Below are 20,683 nucleotides of genomic sequence, written 5' to 3' on the forward strand. Positions count from 1 at the left end.
TGTTCTGACATTTAATATTGCAATTCATTATAGCTTTAGTATGAAGCATCAAGTGATGGATGCAAAATCTCTACGTTATAGGGTAAAACGTACACCTTGTAACAAAGTAAATTGGCGCATTTTTTCTTAAGAGACTTAAACACATCGCGTTAGTATTCTAAAGAAGCGTTATTGTGGGGCATCTCTATTATGCCGACCACCTTTCAGCTCACTTAAAAAAAAAAAGATTGCTTTTGGCATATGTTTGCCCCCCATACGGATAAGGGTGCCCAGCGTGACTGTCGGATTATAAGACGTTCATACCATTTTGCTAGAATATCGCTGTTTTTAGTGTGGTCTTGCCACCCTATGTCCATAATGGTGTGCAAATATCTTTGGTGAAGGCCTTCAGGAAGTCTTAGTTGCTTTCTATAAAGTACTCATTTCTCAGATCCACAGAGGGGTTGAGAGAACCACTGCTTGGTAGACACTGATTTTTGTAGACAGGCAGAGCGATTTATTTCACCACACTCTTGCTTGGAGGCGTCCAAAAGCACAACTATCCCTGATCACATATGAACCTCCTTGTTTTCAAGGAGCTCCTGGAAATATCCTGAAACTCATAAAAATGTCCTTAAAATAGACAAAATTGTCATTTTGTGTTGTCCATCAATATTGTAAACGCCAATCCTACGCATGATAAAAAAATGGCATTGTTAGCTTTCGTTTAATAAAAATGTAATGCAAAGACAAATTTTTTTTCTAATACAAAATCTTAATTTTCACTTATTATCCTTATCCCTAGCCTGACTGGGCCACGCCCAATCCATTTCACATAGGGCCCGCAAATGCTTGGGCCGGCCCTGTGTATCATGTTCAGTGTGTGCAAATAAGGCGTAGATATGCTGTGTTATGACCATTTCCAATGTTTTGGTATGGGACAGGAGACTATGCAATTAACGTGTTAACAATGTATAAAGCCTTTCAAACACAATAACTAATCATACATCAACAAATTTAATTTCATTATTTTTTTTTATTCAGTGATACCCATTTTTGCTTAGGGTTTAATTGAGGATTTTTCAGACTGGAAATAGGAGCTATTGGGTTAATCTCAACAAACTCGCTATGAACAGTAGATAATAATAATATTAATAATAATAATAAATTAATCTACAATAAGATTGTCCACAAAGGTTTAATTAGACCAATTGATTCATTAAAATTTGTTCTTGTTTGCGAAGAAATGTCTTAGTGTACTGCTGTGAGCCTAGTGACGCAAGTTTTTTCCCTTTGACGTCACATAGAAAATTTTCATTCATAAAACATTCTAGCCAAAATTAATTTTTCGATTGAGACATTTTCAAACCGACCTCGAGTTTTCCCAATGTTGCCAATGTATTGAGAAATTTTTTCTCATTAACATAAACATAACTTGAAATTTTAAAGGTTAGGGCCGTTTTCGAAATAAAATGTATATATATATTTATATATATACATGAATTGCTCGCTTAAGAGTATAGAATTTCTTTTTACTTCCAGACTGAAGACGATATTCTCTTTGAAGCCTTTCGCAGAGAAATAAAAAATCCCACCATGTGTTTGCATGAATATTGTCAGCGACATGGTTTAGAACTATCTTTTAGAGAGGAACCTTTGGGCCACAGCGGTGTTGCATATGGCAAGTAGGTCTTGTTTATTGTCTGACCAGAACCTTGATTTGGCCTGTGTCCAGATATTTGGATAAGTAACATGTTTTTAAGTAAAAGTGTTTATAGAGTCTGGACAATGCTGACCATGACATTGTTTATTAGTAGCAGAGACAAGTGTAGTTGCATTTGTAGAATGTTCTGTTTGGGAGTCAGGAGAGCTGTAAAAATTAATTTTTCAGAAACTTTTGTTATGTTTTGTATCTAGGCGCTCCTTACACTTATTTCTTTTTAAAAATGCGTTCTTACATAAGCCACTCATATCATGGTTAGTGTTAAAGTTTAGCAGAGTTACCTTTAATTCAAGTTAGCTTCTAATTTTATGGTTCAGGCTTTGTATATTGATGGAAACCAAGATATTTCTTGACTAAGTCCACACAATTTCAATAAATACATGACATGAAATTCAATATGATTAGTTATTGTGCTTACCATGGAACATTCTTTACAAATTTAACATATTGTTACGAATCTCACTATCCAGGCTCTCTGCAAACTGCACCATACACCACCAACTTAAAGAACTTGACAACTCAGGGCTCCAAAATAACGTAAAGGTTTAATGTCCATAAATAACAGCCAATACTGTACAATTGGCAGCACGTAGAACAGTACAAATAGCTCTGCGATAACAAATATCTCTCCGATAACACCGTTCCGCTGTATCAAGTCTTGCACTGGCCTCTCCGTCTCGTTCTGGGCTTGCACTGGGTTCAACAGTTTGGGACTGACTTCACACACTTGGGCTCGTTGTGTCGGACTCGATCACAGACCAAGATCAAGACTCCGTTCGTCTCAACTGTACTTGACAGTACTCCGCACTGAACCGTCGTAATGCTCCGTACAGAACCACACCGTTGAACTGTGCTGTAGTCGACCGTGTTGTGAACTCCTGTCGTGAACCCGCTTTCTGAACTGTCTTGACTGCGTCACCTCCGCTCTTATATAGGGTCCCTACTGGCCTTCTCGAACCGGACAGAACGCCGCTCGACGTTTCTAGGTGGTCAGATGACTACAACTCTCGTGACGCTCCTGAGCTCTGTTCACGTCAGCGATCCTTCCCGAACTGCCGTCGATCCTTCCCGAACCGCCGTGTTGACACTCGTCTCGGCTGATCGTCGTAACTCGTCACGGTTGACCGCTTGTCTAGCGCTGGCCTGGGGCGATTTGCGTCGGCCGACTACACACACACCACTACCTCCATCTGTGCCACCACCAGGTTTATAACACTGCCCCCTCCTTAGATCTGTCCATCCTGGACAGAATCAACATCATGGCATTGGCTGTGAAGTTTCATCGCTGTAGGTGGGGGTCGATCGGTGGCAGTTGGCTTGCCTCTTGAGCTTGATGGAGTCATCCATGTTGCAGTCAGCAATGGTCGCTTCCTTCTTCTTCGCCAGTTTGCCTTGACCTGGTTGCCCCGCCGTCGTGCTTTCATTGCCATCCACGTGGAATTCAGAAGACGTTTTCTTCTCCTCCAGTTAGCCTTCATCTGGGTGTATCGACGTCGTGATCGCATCGTCATCCATACTGCACTCAGCAAAAGTCGCCTTCTTCTTCTTCTTCTCCGCCAGTTGGTTTTCATGTGGCTGCAGTGATGTCGTGGTTGCATCGTCATCCATGTTGCATTCAATAAAAGTAGCCTTTTTCTTCTCCGCCAGTTCGTCTTCATGTGGCTGCAGTGATGTCCTGGTCGCATTGCTCTCTTGTCCTTCGGTACTGAGGGCAGCCGCTTGGCACATCAAGAGGTATAGGATGTAAGGGCTGGGGATACCAAGATCGATGGCCAAAGAGGTGACTTCATAGGGCTTTGCGAAGAAGGACTAGGATGGGCTCCAAATCCACAGGGCAGGGAATTGTGGGACAGGTCATCATCTTCAGCCTTGTCTGGAGGGCATGCTCGTGGGGCAGGTTGGCAACACTCCTCGTGCAAAGGTCCCTCGTCTTCGGCTTCAGGCTCCATTCGGCTTTCTTCATCATCATCAAGACCTTTCTCTCTCGTCTCAGTATCGGGCCAATCACCTGTTGGTTTCAGACCTGGTCGATGACTTTCATCGTGCAAATGTCCATCAACTTCGACGTCAGGCTTTCTTGGATTCTCTTCACCACCATAAGGACTTTCCTCTCCAGTCTTGGCAGCTGGACCAACGTCTGTTAGTTTCGGACCTGGCTGGTATCTCTCGACTTGCGTATGTCTCTCAACAGCTTCGTCAGGTTTCAATGGGTCCTCATTGTCACCACCAGGGCTTCTCTCGCTGAGCTTAGCATCTGGACGAACGTCTGTAGGGTCCGAGCCTCGCTGGTAGCTTTCATCATGTAAACGTCCCTCGGCAACAGGCTTGTAGGCAGAATCAGCGTTCTCTTGATCTGTTTTGCTGTTTGAGGTGCTCATATCAGGTAAAGCTTCAGCACAAGATTCGTTCGAACTATGGGCAGCTCCCATTGTCTCTTCATCTGTCTCTTTCGGCTCCACAGATCTGTACTCCTTGTTTTCAGATTCACAGGCAGCACCACCTTCATCAGCATTGCCGTTGTCACTGCATATTTCTTCAAATCTTTGGGTGGGTAGTAGTTCAATGTTTAACGATGGCGCAGCTCCTTTATCTTTCAAGTCTCTTTGGTCGTACAGGGTTTCTTCCACCACGTCCATCGTTTTGACCACGGGGCTCGTCACTTCCTTCACTGAGGTACCCATCTCTTTAATCTCTCTACAGAAGTCCTCGGTGCACTTCTTCAGTGTCACACTCATAGCCCGAATACCGTCTCGTACAGAGTTCATGAACTCTCCAAAATCTGGTGCGACTTCAAACAGATAAGTGTCCGGATCTTCTTCTTCTTCCATTATGTCTTCCCGGAGACGTGCTTGTAAGGTTTCCTTGTTTCCACATGCCTTCAGCCCTCGTTCACGGAGTTCTTGCTTCAGTTCTCTAAATTCAAGTTCGTACAGCAGTTTCAGACGAGCCATAGTAGATTCGATCCAATCCGATTCCGACTACACACACACCACTACCCCCATCTGTGCCACCACCAGGTTTATAACAATATGTAATATTGAATACATCTAAACTTATCTTATGGACTTTCTGGCTCAAAAGACAAACTTCATTTTTTTTTTTTTTATGAATTACTTCTTTTTGTTTTTTGAATACTTATGATATGAATATCTTTTCTTTCTAGCTTTGGTGCAAGGGCTATGATTGATGGCCTCGCTTATCAAATTGGAACAGGAAAAAATAAAAAAGAAGCTCGAAACGCAGCATCCAAACTGGCATTTCAAGTCATCATTGGTGACAGTGATTATCAACCTGGTAAATACTGTGCTAAGTTCTTCAGCAAGTTTGAATGATGGACAAAAAATTAGAATTGAAACAATACAGTACCATTCATGGTTCACTCAAATTGACTTTCTTTTTGTATTTCTCTATTTTAGGTTTGGTTCATTTCATAGTAATCTAAAACCTTTTTTATGTGGATTTTTTTTATCTTCTATGCTTTATTCTTATTTCCTGTAAGTGGGTCTTTGAGGTACTAGTATTGACTCTTTCATGATTTTACCATATTTATCATTATTATCTACTGTTCATTTGTGAGTCTGTTGAGATTAACCCAATAGATCCTATTTCCAGTCTGAAAAATCCTCATTTATACCCCTGAGCAAAAAGGGGTAACTCTGAATAAAACAAAATTCTTAAAAAATATACATTTTATTAAATATATACATTTAAGAACTTAAACTAATAAATAAACAACTTTTAAAAATATATCGTTATGTCTAGTTTTAAAAATTATATATTATTGATACCTTTGGAATAAAAAAAGGGTATAAAATAAAACTCATTTTCCAGTGCGGGGGCTTATACACAGGGTCTACGGGCCAGTTTGTTCTAAAAATTCTTTAAAAAAGAATAAAATGTCATACATCCTCTGAAAAAGAGTCACCACGATCTCATTCTCACTCTAAATGAGACATGATGAGCTCTTCTTATGGCAAAGTTAAGAAAATATTATAATTGTGTCACAACGTTCCAGACCGTGTTAGGCATGTAATGTAAAAGTGTTCTGAACTGTCATAGGGGCTTATGGGTTAAGTATTATCTACCCCTCTTCTCACTTTCTTTTGCCTTGGTATTCTAGGGTGGCAAAACTTTTTTGATTTTTGTTAAGTATCCATATTGTTCAGATATATATGATCCACAATAAATACTAGGTTTGGCCTGTAACTGTTAATATGTCACCCACCATCTTACACAGTAAGGATAAACTAACATCATAGAAAAATAATATACCAACTCGTCATCCAAGCTTTTGTAATTGACAATGACAAGCAAATTTCCAATGGGGTCAATTAAACTTCTGACTCATACCTCTTCCATTGTTATATACCTGTATTCTGCTTATGGAAGTCTTCATTGAAAGATCTTGTTTCTACACCTCTCATAGAGACTAGTAGGATCTTATACAAATTAATACTTTAGTGATACTCACATTCTCCATAACTGTTGCTTAAGTATTATTTTTTTCTTTTTATTTTGTCGTAATTTTTTTATTTAATATTTTATTATTATTAAAGTGATAACTTATGACCTGTATTTTTAGCGCCACTCTTTCCTGAGCTAGATGACAATCGCTTTATAGAAGTAAGGACTTTAACAGATATTTGTGAAGAGAGACAGATCAAGTATGTCAAGGAGATGAGCATAGACCAATGCGAGTATGTGTGTCAATATACTGGTTCTTGACACGATTATTGTTATATTCAAAGATTTTTATTATCTAAGTAATATAAAGACCACACTTTTACAAATTTGATAGGTCATAATTAGTCCCCCTTTCCCTGATATGTTCTGCAAAAGTGCTTAACATGCTAATAGAGTAAACATACACAAGAGACAGTATTATCAAGATAGAATTGAGATTACAGTTTTTTACAATGCCTCTTCAACTTGGAAATTCAGAGGCTCAAAAACCTGACACCCTTGTTAACAGTGGGCCACAGAAACAAATGACCTTTACATCATCTTCCCTATAGATCACAAGATCTGAAAGGGGAACTTTTATAAACCTGTGTGGAAAAACCTGGACTTAGATCTCAAGAACTGCTCTAATAATTTTCCAAGAAATTTGACAGTTGATATATATCTTTGGGAAAAGAATTACACACTGGAAAAACTCTAATTTGACCATCATTATTTTTCAAAATATAAAAGAATTAATTAAAATTTTGCTACATGTGGCGGTGGCTGAGTGGTAAAGCGCTTGGCTTCCGAACCGAGGTCCGGGGTTTGAATCGTGGTGAAGACTGGGATTTTCAATTTCGGGATCTTCTGGCCCTTCTGAGTCCACCCAGCTCTAATGGGTTCCTGACATTAGTTGGGAAAAGTAAAGGCGGTTGGTTTTTGTGCTGGCTGCATGACACCCTTGTTAACTAGGCCACAGAAACAGATGACCTTTACATCATCTGCCCTATAGATCACAAGTTCTGAAAGGGGAACTTTACTTTACAGGACTAGAAAATCTTTATCTTGAACAGCCTGCGTCTTCAGCTATTTTTTCATGTATAGTTCATTCATCGCGGTTCGGTAATGATGACCACTTTGGACTTGGTTTTGTGCACCAGTTTTCACAGCGCGACGTCATGATTCTCTGTCATGTGCTTCTGTCTCCCAGGTGGCTGGGTCAATGCTGAAGGCTTATGTGGTCACCAATAAATGATATTCCAGGAGGCCTGAAATATAATCAAAAGCCTTTTTTTTTCTTACTAAAATGTCAGGAAGTCATTAATACTAAGTGGATTCAGGGATATGCCTCTCAATATGTGCATCTTGTTTTCTTATTGATCTCAGATGTTGATTTGTTCTAGAAACCATGTGTGCACTATATATCTTGCTGGGTTTGACCCAATCAGAAAGATAAGTGATGACAAAGAAAGTGCTGTTGTAGCAGCACATGCAGCAGCTCTTGAATTGTTAGGAGAAAAACCAGAGATACAGACATTGGCTGATCAACCTGTAAGTTCTCTTTGTTTCACTTAGAAATATTTTCTTTATCTCCTATTTATGTTGAATGTATTTGTTTAAAATTTATTTTTCCCTCATTCCAATACTTGAATACCTACTGTGGACTTTTTAAAAAAAAAAAAAAAGCTTCATTTCTTGTAACCCATAACCTAGGTGTTAGACAAGTTCTTCACTTAGGATCAAACCTAGGCTTGCAAAGTAAAATGTGTTCTGGGAAGTTTTGAAACCAAGTTACAGCTATTGAAATTCACAATAACAGTAATAATCTTTCTATATTTTTCATCAGTTAAGCATTGTTTATTTGTAGAAATGAATTTAAATTTTAGTTGCCAAATATGATGTAGAAATACTATACAATTAATATAACGAAGGCTTTCGTTTTTCAAGCCTGTTATCCTACCTCTTCTCTTAGACATTAAATTGTTTGTTAACTCAATTCATCTTTCCTGCTGCACACTCTGTTGAAATTGAGGTTATTCACTATAGCTCTACAGGCAATGAGACTGAGATAGGCTGTAATTTATGCAAAAATGCTAATAATTTACAATTATGCTGTAAAAATATGATTGAAGCAATAACATCATAAAAATTGTGAACAATAATCACATTGAGTGTAGCTAAATGACTAGTCATTGGTTTTCAGAAAGCTTGTATGGTTTCTGGGAAAAATGGTAGCAGAAAAAAGTAAAAGACTTAAAATTCTTTTTGAATATCATAGACTATAATGGTGATTGATTGGTATGGAAGTTGGTTTAGCTAGCTTCATGAGGTGATTTAAATTGTGTGAAATGTAATCTGATATTTATATTATAATTAATTTCATATTTATTTAATCATAGTGTCACATAGCATAAAACAGCTGTTGCATTAAGTTTATTTTTAGTTTTCTACAATCATCTCTAAAGCAACATTAAGGTTGATTGTCCACAGGTTCTTGGAACAAACATGCTTTCTTCCAACAGAAGCAATGTTAATTCCATAAAAGGAGCTAGATTTGTTTGTTTCTAGTTGTTTGTTATTAAATATAGTTTGAGGTAGAGAATAAAAAGCTTTGGAAAGGACGGGGGGAAAGTCACTTGTAGTTCTGAGCTTGAACCAAGAAAGTTAACTTGTTTAATTTAATTGTATTGTACAGTGTGTATTTTATTTGAGTGATTCCCCTAGTTCCAGAATTAAAGCTTTGTATTTATTGTTGAAATATCTTCATTGTCTGAATTAATATTTTGTATTTGAATCTACGGAGTAATGATATTATTTTAGTATTCAGTAATTGTTTAAAATAGATATGTTCACATTACTAAATTATAACATCAGAAACCCATTGTCTGATCAACACAATCTCATCCTAACATCTAGACATCTTCACATCTAGCTTTCTTCTTCTTCTTCTTCTTCATCGTTCTCATTGTTATGTTGGAGTGTTCATATGACTAGACCAATACATGAGATGAACTGCGCAGTGGTTTCCAAATCAGGGAGCTCTCCATATTGTTTTCTTTCTATTGGGGTGATTTGGGGCCAATGTCTTATACGGGCCTCTTGGTAAAGAGAGCAGTTTTGGAGGACGTGGTCGGCATTCTCTGGTGATACTCCACACGGGCAGATTTCACTGGTTCCAATTTTGAGCTTCCGGTGCATGTTTTGTTTCATTCTGTTGTGTCCGGTCCTGAGTCGAAAGATTAGACGTTGGTCTTGTCGGGATAGCTTATAGTAAGCGTCATCTTTTTTGTGATTTGGATGAGAGCTCGTCCATTTCTCATTTATTTTGTTTACAATTAATTTCTTCATTTCTTCTGGATAGAGTGTGTCAGCCTTCTCATTTCCTTCTAGTTGTATATGGGCTGGTATCCATTGAATAACAGTTTTTTTGCTGTTGTTGTTGAGCTTTGTAAGTGCTGTTCTGAGGTTTTTAATATAAGAGGAATCAGAGTTTTGCAAGCTTTGGAGGGTTGTTTTTGCATCGGTTAGCAAGACAATCTGACTGTGAGGGGAACTTGGATGATTTGCTAGCATGGTAGCAGCTAGTGCTAGTGCTTCCCTTTCTGCTCTGTGACTGTCAGAGAGCTCTCCAGTTGCAATGAATTTTTCTAGTTTTCCTCCATCTGGCCATTCGATAAGTATTCCAGCTCCTCCATTTGTGGTGGCTTTATGGGATGAGCCATCCGTGTAAACTCTGATCCACTGATTGCTAGGGTAATTGGTATGCAGAAAACAATTTCCTTGAGCTCTGTTGGACTGTAATCAGATTTTCTTTTTATGTTTTCAATATGGTCCCTTATAGTAGGAAGAGGGCTTTCGTCCCAGGGTGGAGATTCGTTATAGTGTATCAAGAATTGCAGAGTAATTTTTTCAAGTTGGTGTTTCTTTTTTAGGTTTAGAGATTGGTCCTTTTGAGACGGTTTTTTGTGCCAGTTTTGTGGATTTTTGTTCTGAGTGGGTGCCTTTCCAAGGTTTCCAAGGTTTCCAATTTAGTGAATTGGGAAAGGATTTTTATTTCTCTTCTTTCATCCAGAGAGATCAGGGCAGCTGTTTCCTCCATAGCTCTTATGGGTGTAGTTTTGATTGCTCCTGTCATTATCCTTAAACCAATATTTTGAACCTTGTCTATTTTTCTTAGGTTGGTTTGGGCTGCTGAGGCACCATATTCTAGTACAGGTCTTACATAACTGGTATAGGTCTTTTTCAGGATGTTGTGATTAGCTCCCCAATCTGTGCCAGCTAATTTTTTCAAGAGGGATAGTCTCTGGATGCCTTTACTCTTTTATCTATTTGGTTTTTCCAGGTTAGTCTCGGGTCATAGGTGAATCCAAGATATGTAGGGCTGTCATTTTTTTCTAAAGCTTCCTTATCTAATGTTAATTTTATTGTTTGTTGTTTTGTTGACAGTGAGAATATGGTATATGTTGTCTTTTTTGTGTTAATGGACATGCCCCAGTCTTTGGACCAATTATTGAGTATATCAAGAGCATCCTGTAATCGAAATTTCGATGTTCCTACATATTCTTCTGTGCTAATTAAGGCAAGGTCATCTGCATACATGCTGCTTTTAACTTTTCTTGGTAGGTTTTGATTTAGATCGTTTATGAATATTAGGAACAGTGTTGGGGATAGGACTCCTCCTTGGGGGACGCCATTTTTTATACCCACTGTGTGGCTTCTTTGTCCTTGCATGCAAACTAAGGCTTTTCTATTATTTAGATATTCCTTTATCCAGTTGTACATTCTGTGGGATATGTGATGCTGGATAAGCTTGAGCAAGAGACCTTGTTCCCAGACTTTGTCAAATGCTTTTTCTAAGTCAACCCACACAATTGTTGTTGGTTTCTTTTCTTGAAAGCCGTCTTCTATTTCTTGTGTGATGAAGGCGATTTGATCTTCTGTTGATCTGCCTTTTCTAAAGCCAGCCTGGGCTTCAGTGAGTAGGTTATTTGACTCAAGGATCCATGTCAGCCTTCTATTTATCACTCTTTCCATCAGTTTGCAAGTACAGCTAGTGAGGCTATCCAGTTTATTTCTTGGTTTGCCATGCTTTAGTATAGGGATCATAATGGCTTTTTTCCAGATGTTTGGAATTCTGCCAGATTTCCAGCTAGCATTGAATATTTGTAGTATTGTCTGATCAACACAATCTCATCCTAACATCAAGACATCTTCACATCTAGCTTTCAAATACAAAGGATCTTTACACATAGTTATGTGTATGTCATTTTCTGTACTATTTAGTCTAATTATAAGAGTTGCTTTCAGGTCAAATCTACAGAAGGCTACTCACAGTCTTCAGATAGAAAACCCAACACATTCCTGGCACTTGAAAGGGAAAAAGCTGCACTGGAAGCCTTTCAGAATATTTTTTCAACTTTGCCCCCAGAGCTTTCTCAATTAAATCATCAAATAGCTTGCATATTTCTAGTCAACAGCAGTCTGTCTGGTAAGGGCTTAGTTTAAACTTAACATTAACTTATCACTCAATCTAGAAGGTTTTTAGAATTATCCTTAGCTTTAGATTTAATGAACTATGTCATTAGATTAAACTTATTTATGTCCTAGGGCCCCTGACTTAACTTTCACTCCTAACATTCAGTCAATGTAGAAAAGAAAAACTAAATAGCTAATGAAATGCAACAAAAGTATGTTACACCTAATGGTATACAATGTGCAAAATAATTTTGTGTGATCTGTTTTACAACACTAATCAAGCATTGCACATTTTCAATACATTTAATATCTAAATAATTGAACAAAAATTCAACAGTTAAATAATACTATCTCTGCATGTTGCTGTCCCATATCTACAGCCTGTAACTAAAAAATGTGGGGGAAAAAAGCAAACAGCCCAGCCCAACACACAACTATCTCCATACTAATTCCAAAATTAGCACACTATGAAAGATAAACAAATCGTCCTTACAGCAGCACTCAAATACTAATAAAACAGGAAGACTTTTAAATAACTATTAAGACTTAAACAAATGTTACGAATCTCACTATCCAGGCTCTCTGCAAACTGCACCATACACCACCAACTTAAAGAACTTGACAACTCAGGGCTCCAAAATAATGTAACAATTTAATGGTCGAATAAATAACAGCCAATACTGTACATTGGCAACACGTACACTGTACAAATATCTCTCCGATAACACCGTACCGCCGTATCAACTCTTGCACTGGCCTCTCTGTCTCGTTCCGGGCTTGCACTGGGTTCAACTGTTCAGGACTGACTTCACACACTAGGCTCGTTGTGTCGGACTCGATCGCAGACCAAGATCAAGACGCCAGTCGTCTCAACTGTACTTGACAGTACTCCGCACTGAACCGTCGTAAAGCTCCATACAGAACCACACCGTTGAGCTGTGCTGTAGTCGACCGTGTTCTGAGCCCTGTCGTGAACCTTCTGTTGTGAACCCCTTTTCTGAACCGTCTTGAATGCAACACCTCCGCTCTTTATATAGGGTCCCTACTGGCCTTCTAGAACCGGACGGAACATCGCTCGACGTTTCTAGCTTTGTCCCATGACTACATCCCTCGTGACGCTCCTGAGCTCTGTTCACGACGGCGATCCTTCCCGAACCGTCATGTTGACACTCAACTCGGCTGACCGTCGTAACTCGTCACGGTTGACCGCTCGTCTAGCGCTGGCCTGGGGCGATTTGCGTCGGCTGACTACACACACACCACTACCCCTCTCTGTGCCACCACCAGGTTTATAACAATATTATGTACATTACATCAGAATAGAGACAAAACTTACAATTGAAAACTCATCTAGTACACTCAATAATAAGCATCAAAAACATTTTAATAGACAAAATTTTAATAGGCTACAAAAACAGAATACACTACAATTTCATTCAGGGCATACATTGACCAAAAGGAAAATGCAGTATTTTTGGTTAATATAGAGATGGTTGCCTGGTCGTTCAGTTTTCTTGATGGTCCCAGGTTCATACCCTGCCCGCTGCCATCCCTGTTATCCTGCAGGAGGTTTCAGCTAGGATTAAATAATGTTCAACTTGAAAGAACATCCGAAACGTAAAACATTTTACAACAGACAAACAATATTTCATCTAAGTCTTTGAAAAGATTATTTAGTTTTTATTTGTTTTTCGTAATCATTTACAGTGTTCCCTTGTTACTTTGCAGTTTGTTTATCATAGACTCACCGTTTTACAGTTTCAAAACAAGTATTGTAAAATATTTATCCCATTTTCGCTATTTTGTGAGATATACAGAATTTTTTCTTTAGTATTTTTACACATGCGTATTGAATATTATACAGTTATGTAAAGATTTGTTGAATTTCACATAAAAAATATTGTAGATGTAACACATACCGTATCTGTTTCAATCTAAAATGACATATCTAGGTTTAAGAGTTTCAAACATTTTTATAAACATTTAAGCAAACACTGTTGTTGTTTTTTTAAATGGTGCATGAACAGTATTGAAAAAGGTTATTAAGGGAAATGGAAAGGGTTATGTAAAACATTGTGGACAGGGTTTATAAAGGATAAAAATAATATATGACTTATAAAATAAGTCTAGCGACTCTACTTTGAGGAAATTCACTTATTACTTGGTTTAGATCACTTGCAATAAAGGAGGTAACAATGTACTTACCTTTTTATTGCAACATAAATTAATTTTGTTCAAAAAAGTCATTTTTAAATGAATTTTACAATGTTTGTTTCTGTCATTCTTTTAGGTATTGGTACCATAGTAGCTTTTGGTACTGGTAGTGCTATCATTCAAGTTGAAGCCTTAACATCAGATGGACGATGTGTGGTAGACAGCACGTGTTTGACCACTGCCAGAAGGTCTTTTAAAAGGTAGGTTTGTAAGAATGGTTTCTTTTTGCTAACTTCGCACTTGTGCGTATGGTAGTATACCAATCAGGCCATAGTGACTTTAAAGTTGATGCATTCATTTTTAAAGAATTAAATGGTATAACATACATGCATGGTAAGTGTATTAAAATAGAGATTCACCTCATCATTTATGAAGTACTACAGTGTTTCGCTGCAAAGCCTATGGTCATTGATTTGAATTATGCTTAGGATTGATTTAAAGTAAATAATTCTGGGTTTAAATTCATTCCAATGCACACCTAATGTCTGTTTAAAAGGGTAAAAGCTTTTGGATTTTTGCTGTACACTACCTTAACATTCTTAACATTGAAAGATAAGCAAGTCACATCATTTTTTGATAGCCAGTGACATGTATTGGTTGTGAAGCACGAAATACACTTTATATTGGTGCTTAGGATGTTTCACGTGGGAAATATGCGTCCACAGTTGAATTGTGGGCAAGAAATCACGTTATGGGGAGTTGACCACATAGTTAGAAGTCAGTAGTCTCCATGTTCTTAAACTGTATGGATGTCTTGTCTAATGTAGTTGGTTCAATAAAATTATCAGATGTTTACTTTAGACTACTTCATTGGATTTGTGAAACATAATATGTATTTCTTTATGTCGGAATTTGCCAGTTTGAGGTGTATTTTATTTTATAGTCAATAAAGTAAATGTCTGCTATTTGAAGACTTCATTGATTAATTCAATATTTGTTGTGCTGTGCTAATTGGAGTAGACATACAAGATAAAAAGTAGTACAACTCAAGTAAAACAAGGCATCTTTAATTAAGTTAATATGCATAATCAAATGTCACATAATAGCAGTGACAAAGAAATCATCTCAAATTGCAATCAGTAAGGTTTTAGTTTACATGCTTTTTGAGCAGCAATATGTCTTTAAATTAAGTCAAGTCACAAGCCAATCTGGCAAGTACAGTATACATGGCCTTCAGCATTTTGTTTACAGTGAAAATTTACTTTTATGTTGTCCATTTTAATTCACCAATTATGTTCCTGTGCTTAATTTCTTTATGGACCCACATCTTGCTAAAGAGGGGATGGAATATTCGCTAGACAGTTTTCTGGTCAGCATGAAAATATAAATTTATGACTAGGTGTATTGTTGTTAGCTGTTAAAAAAATATTTTTTCCAAAGCTTAGAATCAACTGATTCTATATGTCTCTGCCTGTATGTCTGTCTGTCTGGTAAAAAGTTTGTACACATTATTTCTCCCACACTCAATCTCGGATTAAGCTGAAATTTCGCACAATTATTTCTTTTACCTGACAGCACAATAATCAATTTTAAAAAATTAACCAATTAGTTAATTAACTATTGGTAATTAATTATTTTGTTTGGTATCTTGAAAAAGGGAAAGAAATCATACTTGACAGATATGGTAGTATAAGTTGAATTAGTCCCCTTAAGGACTGGAACCCTGAAAGGACATTTCTCTTCAGCATTTAAAAAAACGATCATGTAAACATTCACCAAGATACCCTCTTCTTACTTTCCCTGTTCCCAACTAGTCCAAACAAGTGATAAGATCATATCGCATTGAGAAAGCTAAAAGCTAAACAAAAACAATTAGTAAAAATATTTTTAATCACACATATTTATTATGTCTAGGTCAATCATATATATCACTACATGACTGATCCAGACTAATTGATACAATTACACTTAATATAAGCTTTGTTTTTTAGAAAAAAGTATTTTTGTATGTTTTTCTTGTTATATACCTAAACTGAAGGGATTTCTGTGGATTTAAATTTTATTTTAAACTGTGCTGCAAAACTATAAAAAAACAAATTACAAAAAAACGTATTCAAGTAGGCCTATATACCTCTTGAAAATAAATAAATAAAAAATATATACAATGACATCATGGAAAAGACCACCCATATGTAGATAATTTCCAATATGTGTATGTTACTTATGGGAGGTATGTTACATCTTCTAATTAAAACTTACTTCTTCCCAGATGTCTAGCTACACAAGTTTGTGTATCCTCAAAAAACATCCTCTTTGAATGCCCCTTCCTAATCCACCTTAGGCAGACCCTACTACCACTACAGCCCAACATAACCAACACCCTATATGGCAGGGCTGAAGAACTGAAGAGAACAGCACACTATTTTTGCTTGGCACAGTTTGCAAAAGAGCTAACAGCTCATCATCAAAAAGCTGGCTAGAAGAGAAGTGTATCCTCAATGTGTGTATGTTACTTATCGGAGGTTCTAAATAAAATGTATTCTTCCCAGATATCTAGCTATTCAAGTTTGTGTATCCTTAATGTGTGTGATACTTATGGGAGGTGTGTTAATCTTCTTAATGGAACTTACTTCTTCCCAGATATCTAGCTACACAAGTTTGTGTATCCTCAATTTGTGTATGCTACAACTTCCCATTGTTTTGTATTTAACTTGTGCGTTTTGTTGTTCACAATTTTGTCTCTCAAAGTAAAGTAACATTATTTTGAGGTGCTTCTATAGTAACACACTGAAGAAACACAGTGTTAAAAAAAATTCTACTTAATCCAGTGAAATAATTACAATTTTTTTTTCACATAAAACATAAATCACTTGCATAAATCATCTAAGTATTAAATTAGCTTGTTTGACACAAGTTATCAATATTAAACAAAGCACTGCAAACAATGAATAATTACTGATCAAGTAACAATCAATGAACAATTTATATCTTGCCTAGTTTTCTTTTCTAGTCTCCCAAAAAGGCTTTTCTAAACAAGTATGCTATTCTTGACCCTTCAATTGAATGCTCTTTAGAATCTGTTTTTTCAGTTATTTACAAAAATAAATCTTCATGGACTTTCAGACATTTATCTGATCCAACACATACACAGCTTGACCCACACAACACATATCCAGCTTGACCCCTTAACATAACTAGGCTCCTCTACATGCTTGTAGCTGATATGTGTAGTATGTCCCATACTTGTAATTTCTTCTACCCAGTCTGTGTATGTACATCAAGTCAATATGCGTATGTTATATTAAATCAACATGCATATTTTACATCTATCCAGATATCTGGCCCAGGAAATGTTGTTGTGCTACACACAAAAAATGTCCATCTTTGAAATGGAAGGTGACAAGCTACTGCTGAAGCCTAACTTTACTTTCCATTTGTACTTGAGTCACCCACCTGACGGAGACTACAAGGAGTTCCTTTCTTAGTAAGGATGTCAATTTGTTAATTTTCTAAAGTCTAATTTTATTGATTCCAATCATTCATAATGTTGTCATCATCTAAGAAGTAGAGTTGTTTTAATAAGCAATTTCTTTTTAGATAGTAACTCTTTGGAATTGCATGTGCTATCCAGTGGATCCTTTTTTTTTAAATGCCTACAATAAACTCACTCTTTCTTCTTTGTCTAAGCTCATAACTTTGTAAACTTACATTACTTATGGAATAGAAGCTTGAAATTTGGAACACTCTACTTTATGGTGATACTTAAATATACTTTTTAATTAAATTGATGTGTGCAAAGTAATGTTCTAGAATAGATGAACTTTTTACAAATACTTCAATGGTGCTGAAAGGAAAACTAACCTCTTCAAAAGTAGCTCTTGTGGTACATTTATTTATATAAATTAACTCCAGAATCTATTGCTTTTTTGTGTTGTTTTTTTTTAAATATATATATATATATATTGTAGCCCTTCTGAGATAACAGAAACAATGAGTAAAGAAATTGAATTTGGAGCTCACATACCAACATTTACAGATGGATTGGATCATGGTGCACTCAGGTGTAAGAATGAACATGGTAGGTTACTTAGTAATTATCTCATTACAAACCAGTAAGCTTTGTCCTATGCCACTAGCTCTTCACTTCAATATTGAGTGCATTCACTATAATAGTGCTTCACTTCATAGCTGAATCATATTTTTAAAAAAATAGTATAATTTTCTTCTGATTTAATTTGATTTATATGTTTTGGAAGTGCCATCAGGAATGAAGATTATTATGACCTGGACCAAACCTCCTGCAGCTCAGCAGGTGATAGCAGAAAGCAGATTTCAAACTCTGGACCATCTAAATGATGGCTCAAAGATAAGGTTGACCCTTAAGATATCTAACCAGATAGCTTAATGTTTGTAACAGGATTTTTTTTTCATTTTAATAAAAAACGGCCTTTTGGATACCTCTTAATTTTTTTATATTTTATTTCAAAGACAATGCATTGTAATTTCTTGATAGATGTTTTGTCAGCACCAATTAAAATTGATTGAAGTAAATATATTTCTTTATTTTTCCAGCACCGAATCATTTGATCTAAATAATACTGCATGTTGAGATTTAATGTTGACATTTGTCTTTACTCAGGTATGTTTGAGCTGACTTCACTTATGCCAAATCTACACAGCATTCATGAAGTGAAGATGGCCAATGAAATGTGGGTCATGTCATCTTCAGACAAACTTCTCAGATGGAATGTACTTGGTCTGCAAGGAGCAACATTTAGTCATTTTATGAAGCCTGTGTATCTTACCTCCATTACCTTAGGTAATGACATTACAGATTTAGTGATCACATATTTACATGGTTAATAAGCACTTTCTGATCACTTGCTGCACAGACACTTACTCATAATGTAATAGAAATACACTTTATAATTAAATAGTAAGCAAGCACTTTCTGATCACTTGCTATGCAGACAGTATTTCAAAACTTGACACAGATCCCTTTAATAGTGAAATACTTTTGTTTGTAAATAAATAATAAAAGTAGCTCTGTGCATGGAGTATTTTTGTACCTAATTATTGTGTAAAAAAAATATATATATAAAACTTCGTAACTCTACTGAAAAAAAAAGAGTAAGATTATCTTAAGAATAGGCTTGAAGTAATTAAAAATGAAATCCAATGAATCAAAATGATAGAATTTGATAAATAATTGTGTACAGGTATTTGCTTGTAGCTGATATCTTCTTGAAATAAATATTAAAGTGTATGTTTCGTCTCTCAAGCATTTTAGTTTCTTGTAATGCATAATGATAACAAAGGAGATTTACTATGAGCACCTTTGCTTATCAAGGTTACCTTATTATATGTTTCATTCATTTCAACAGCTCCTTCATTTTATTTAATGTTCAATGGTACACAGCAGGTTGAATTTAAAGATGTTTGTTTCATTTTCAAAATGTTTATTGAAATACTAATTTTTAATGGCTTCAAAAAAGTTTGATCATTTTGTGTGATGGCAGGAATCTAAAAAAAAAAATAATAATAATAATAAAATGCAGGCGTTACTTTAGAAAAAAAGCTGATTATGTCCCTGGGACAATCTAGTCATGCATGTTAATCAGTGACTTAAACCCTGCAAAGTTGTTGGTTTTCCTGGCTGATTCAGGCCACCCATTCCAATAGTGGATTCTTTTAGTTGATAGTTTATAAGTTATTGAAACAAACAACAACAAAAAATGGAGAAGCTAAAAATTGTGTTTTCACACATATTTTTCATGACTAATATAATAAAATGGAAATAGAAAATCAGAAGTAAGAGACTTAAGACCCATAAATAATTCATTTTAAACACTTTTATCTAAGGTAGAAAACAGCTATGATTGTATACAGTATTGAAATGTCTAGAAATTACAAAAAACAACTTAGATAATGTATAGAAATGTCCTAAAAGTAATGTTGATTTTGTCTAGGCTACAATCCTGACAATGACCATGGCCATCTCTGCAGAGCAGTTTGTTGCAGGCTTTATCATGAGCTAAGCGAGGAGCTTCCTGATGGGTATCAGGTTAACCACCCGGGACTTAACTTTGTGCCTGTACCTTCTGGGATAAATGTTGATCTGGATACCACCATGTTGTCTATCAACAAAAGCTTTTACGACTCAAAAGTTGAACTCACTGACGGATTAACTGGCCGCAGCCATCCATTGTGAGTTCATCTTATTTTCTGACACTTTAAATACAATATTAAGTGGCCCATATTTGCTCTTTTACACTAACACTTTAACACTTTTCTCAACTTATGTCTTAAACAGATTGCTCTTTCCTGTGGTCATTTAACTTTTTTCACATCATTCTTAAGTAGAAAAACATTTTGTTGAACTATGTTTGCATAATAGCCCTGTATTTTTATCTTCCAATGATTAATTGGGACCGGGGTTTGTCTGGATAATCAATGAACCTGATAACTGAATGCAGAATATTATAAATTGTCCATTTTACCAACAATATAAAGAAAATTCATATGGGGTATCGTGCCATGTGTAAAAATAACATTCATTGCACCATAAGTAAACAAAATTCAAGTACAATACACAGAGGAACAAAACGTTATATTTGGTAGCCTACCTTTATGTAGAGAAATAGTTCTGATCTTTTGCTGCACTATTGTGAATCATTGTGCAAGAGCACTTAGATAGGCTACTGAAAAACAAAAAAGCAGCCTGGATATTTGACTTCCAGATGACTGACGTCCAGATTTATGATGTTCTACCCTAACATAATATTAGACAGCTTCCATATCAGCTAGTTATCTAGCAAATCAAGGAAACTTGTGAAACATCAAACACGAAACACTCATCATTAATTAATTAATGCTACTTTTTTTTTAAATATGACAATTAGATCAATA

General features: G+C 36.2%; 1 protein-coding gene across 10 annotated transcripts in view; it reads left to right on the forward strand.

The window, feature by feature from the left end:
- Positions 1–20,683, forward strand: part of LOC106055960 (adenosine deaminase domain-containing protein 1-like) — a 35,260-nt gene that overhangs the window by 11,870 nt on the left and 2,707 nt on the right. For 9 of the 10 annotated variants that reach the window (XM_056006154.1, XM_056006153.1, XM_056006151.1 and 6 more), the window contains 10 exons: positions 1,522–1,664; positions 4,866–4,996; positions 6,285–6,399; positions 7,549–7,696; positions 11,453–11,633; positions 13,911–14,034; positions 17,109–17,258; positions 17,743–17,852; positions 18,414–18,593; positions 19,744–19,981. In XM_056006154.1, coding sequence (XP_055862129.1) covers positions 1,522–1,664; positions 4,866–4,996; positions 6,285–6,399; positions 7,549–7,696; positions 11,453–11,633; positions 13,911–14,034; positions 17,109–17,258; positions 17,743–17,852; positions 18,414–18,593; positions 19,744–19,981 — 1,520 coding nt within the window. Of the gene's footprint in view, positions 1–1,521; positions 1,665–4,865; positions 4,997–6,284; positions 6,400–7,548; positions 7,697–11,452; positions 11,634–13,910; positions 14,035–17,108; positions 17,259–17,742; positions 17,853–18,413; positions 18,594–19,743; positions 19,982–20,683 lie in introns of those variants that run through there. The other variant, XM_013212472.2, reaches the window with a different exon arrangement.

Source organism: Biomphalaria glabrata, chromosome 12 (assembly GCF_947242115.1).
Source record: "Biomphalaria glabrata chromosome 12, xgBioGlab47.1, whole genome shotgun sequence".
Lineage (NCBI taxonomy): Eukaryota > Metazoa > Mollusca > Gastropoda > Planorbidae > Biomphalaria > Biomphalaria glabrata.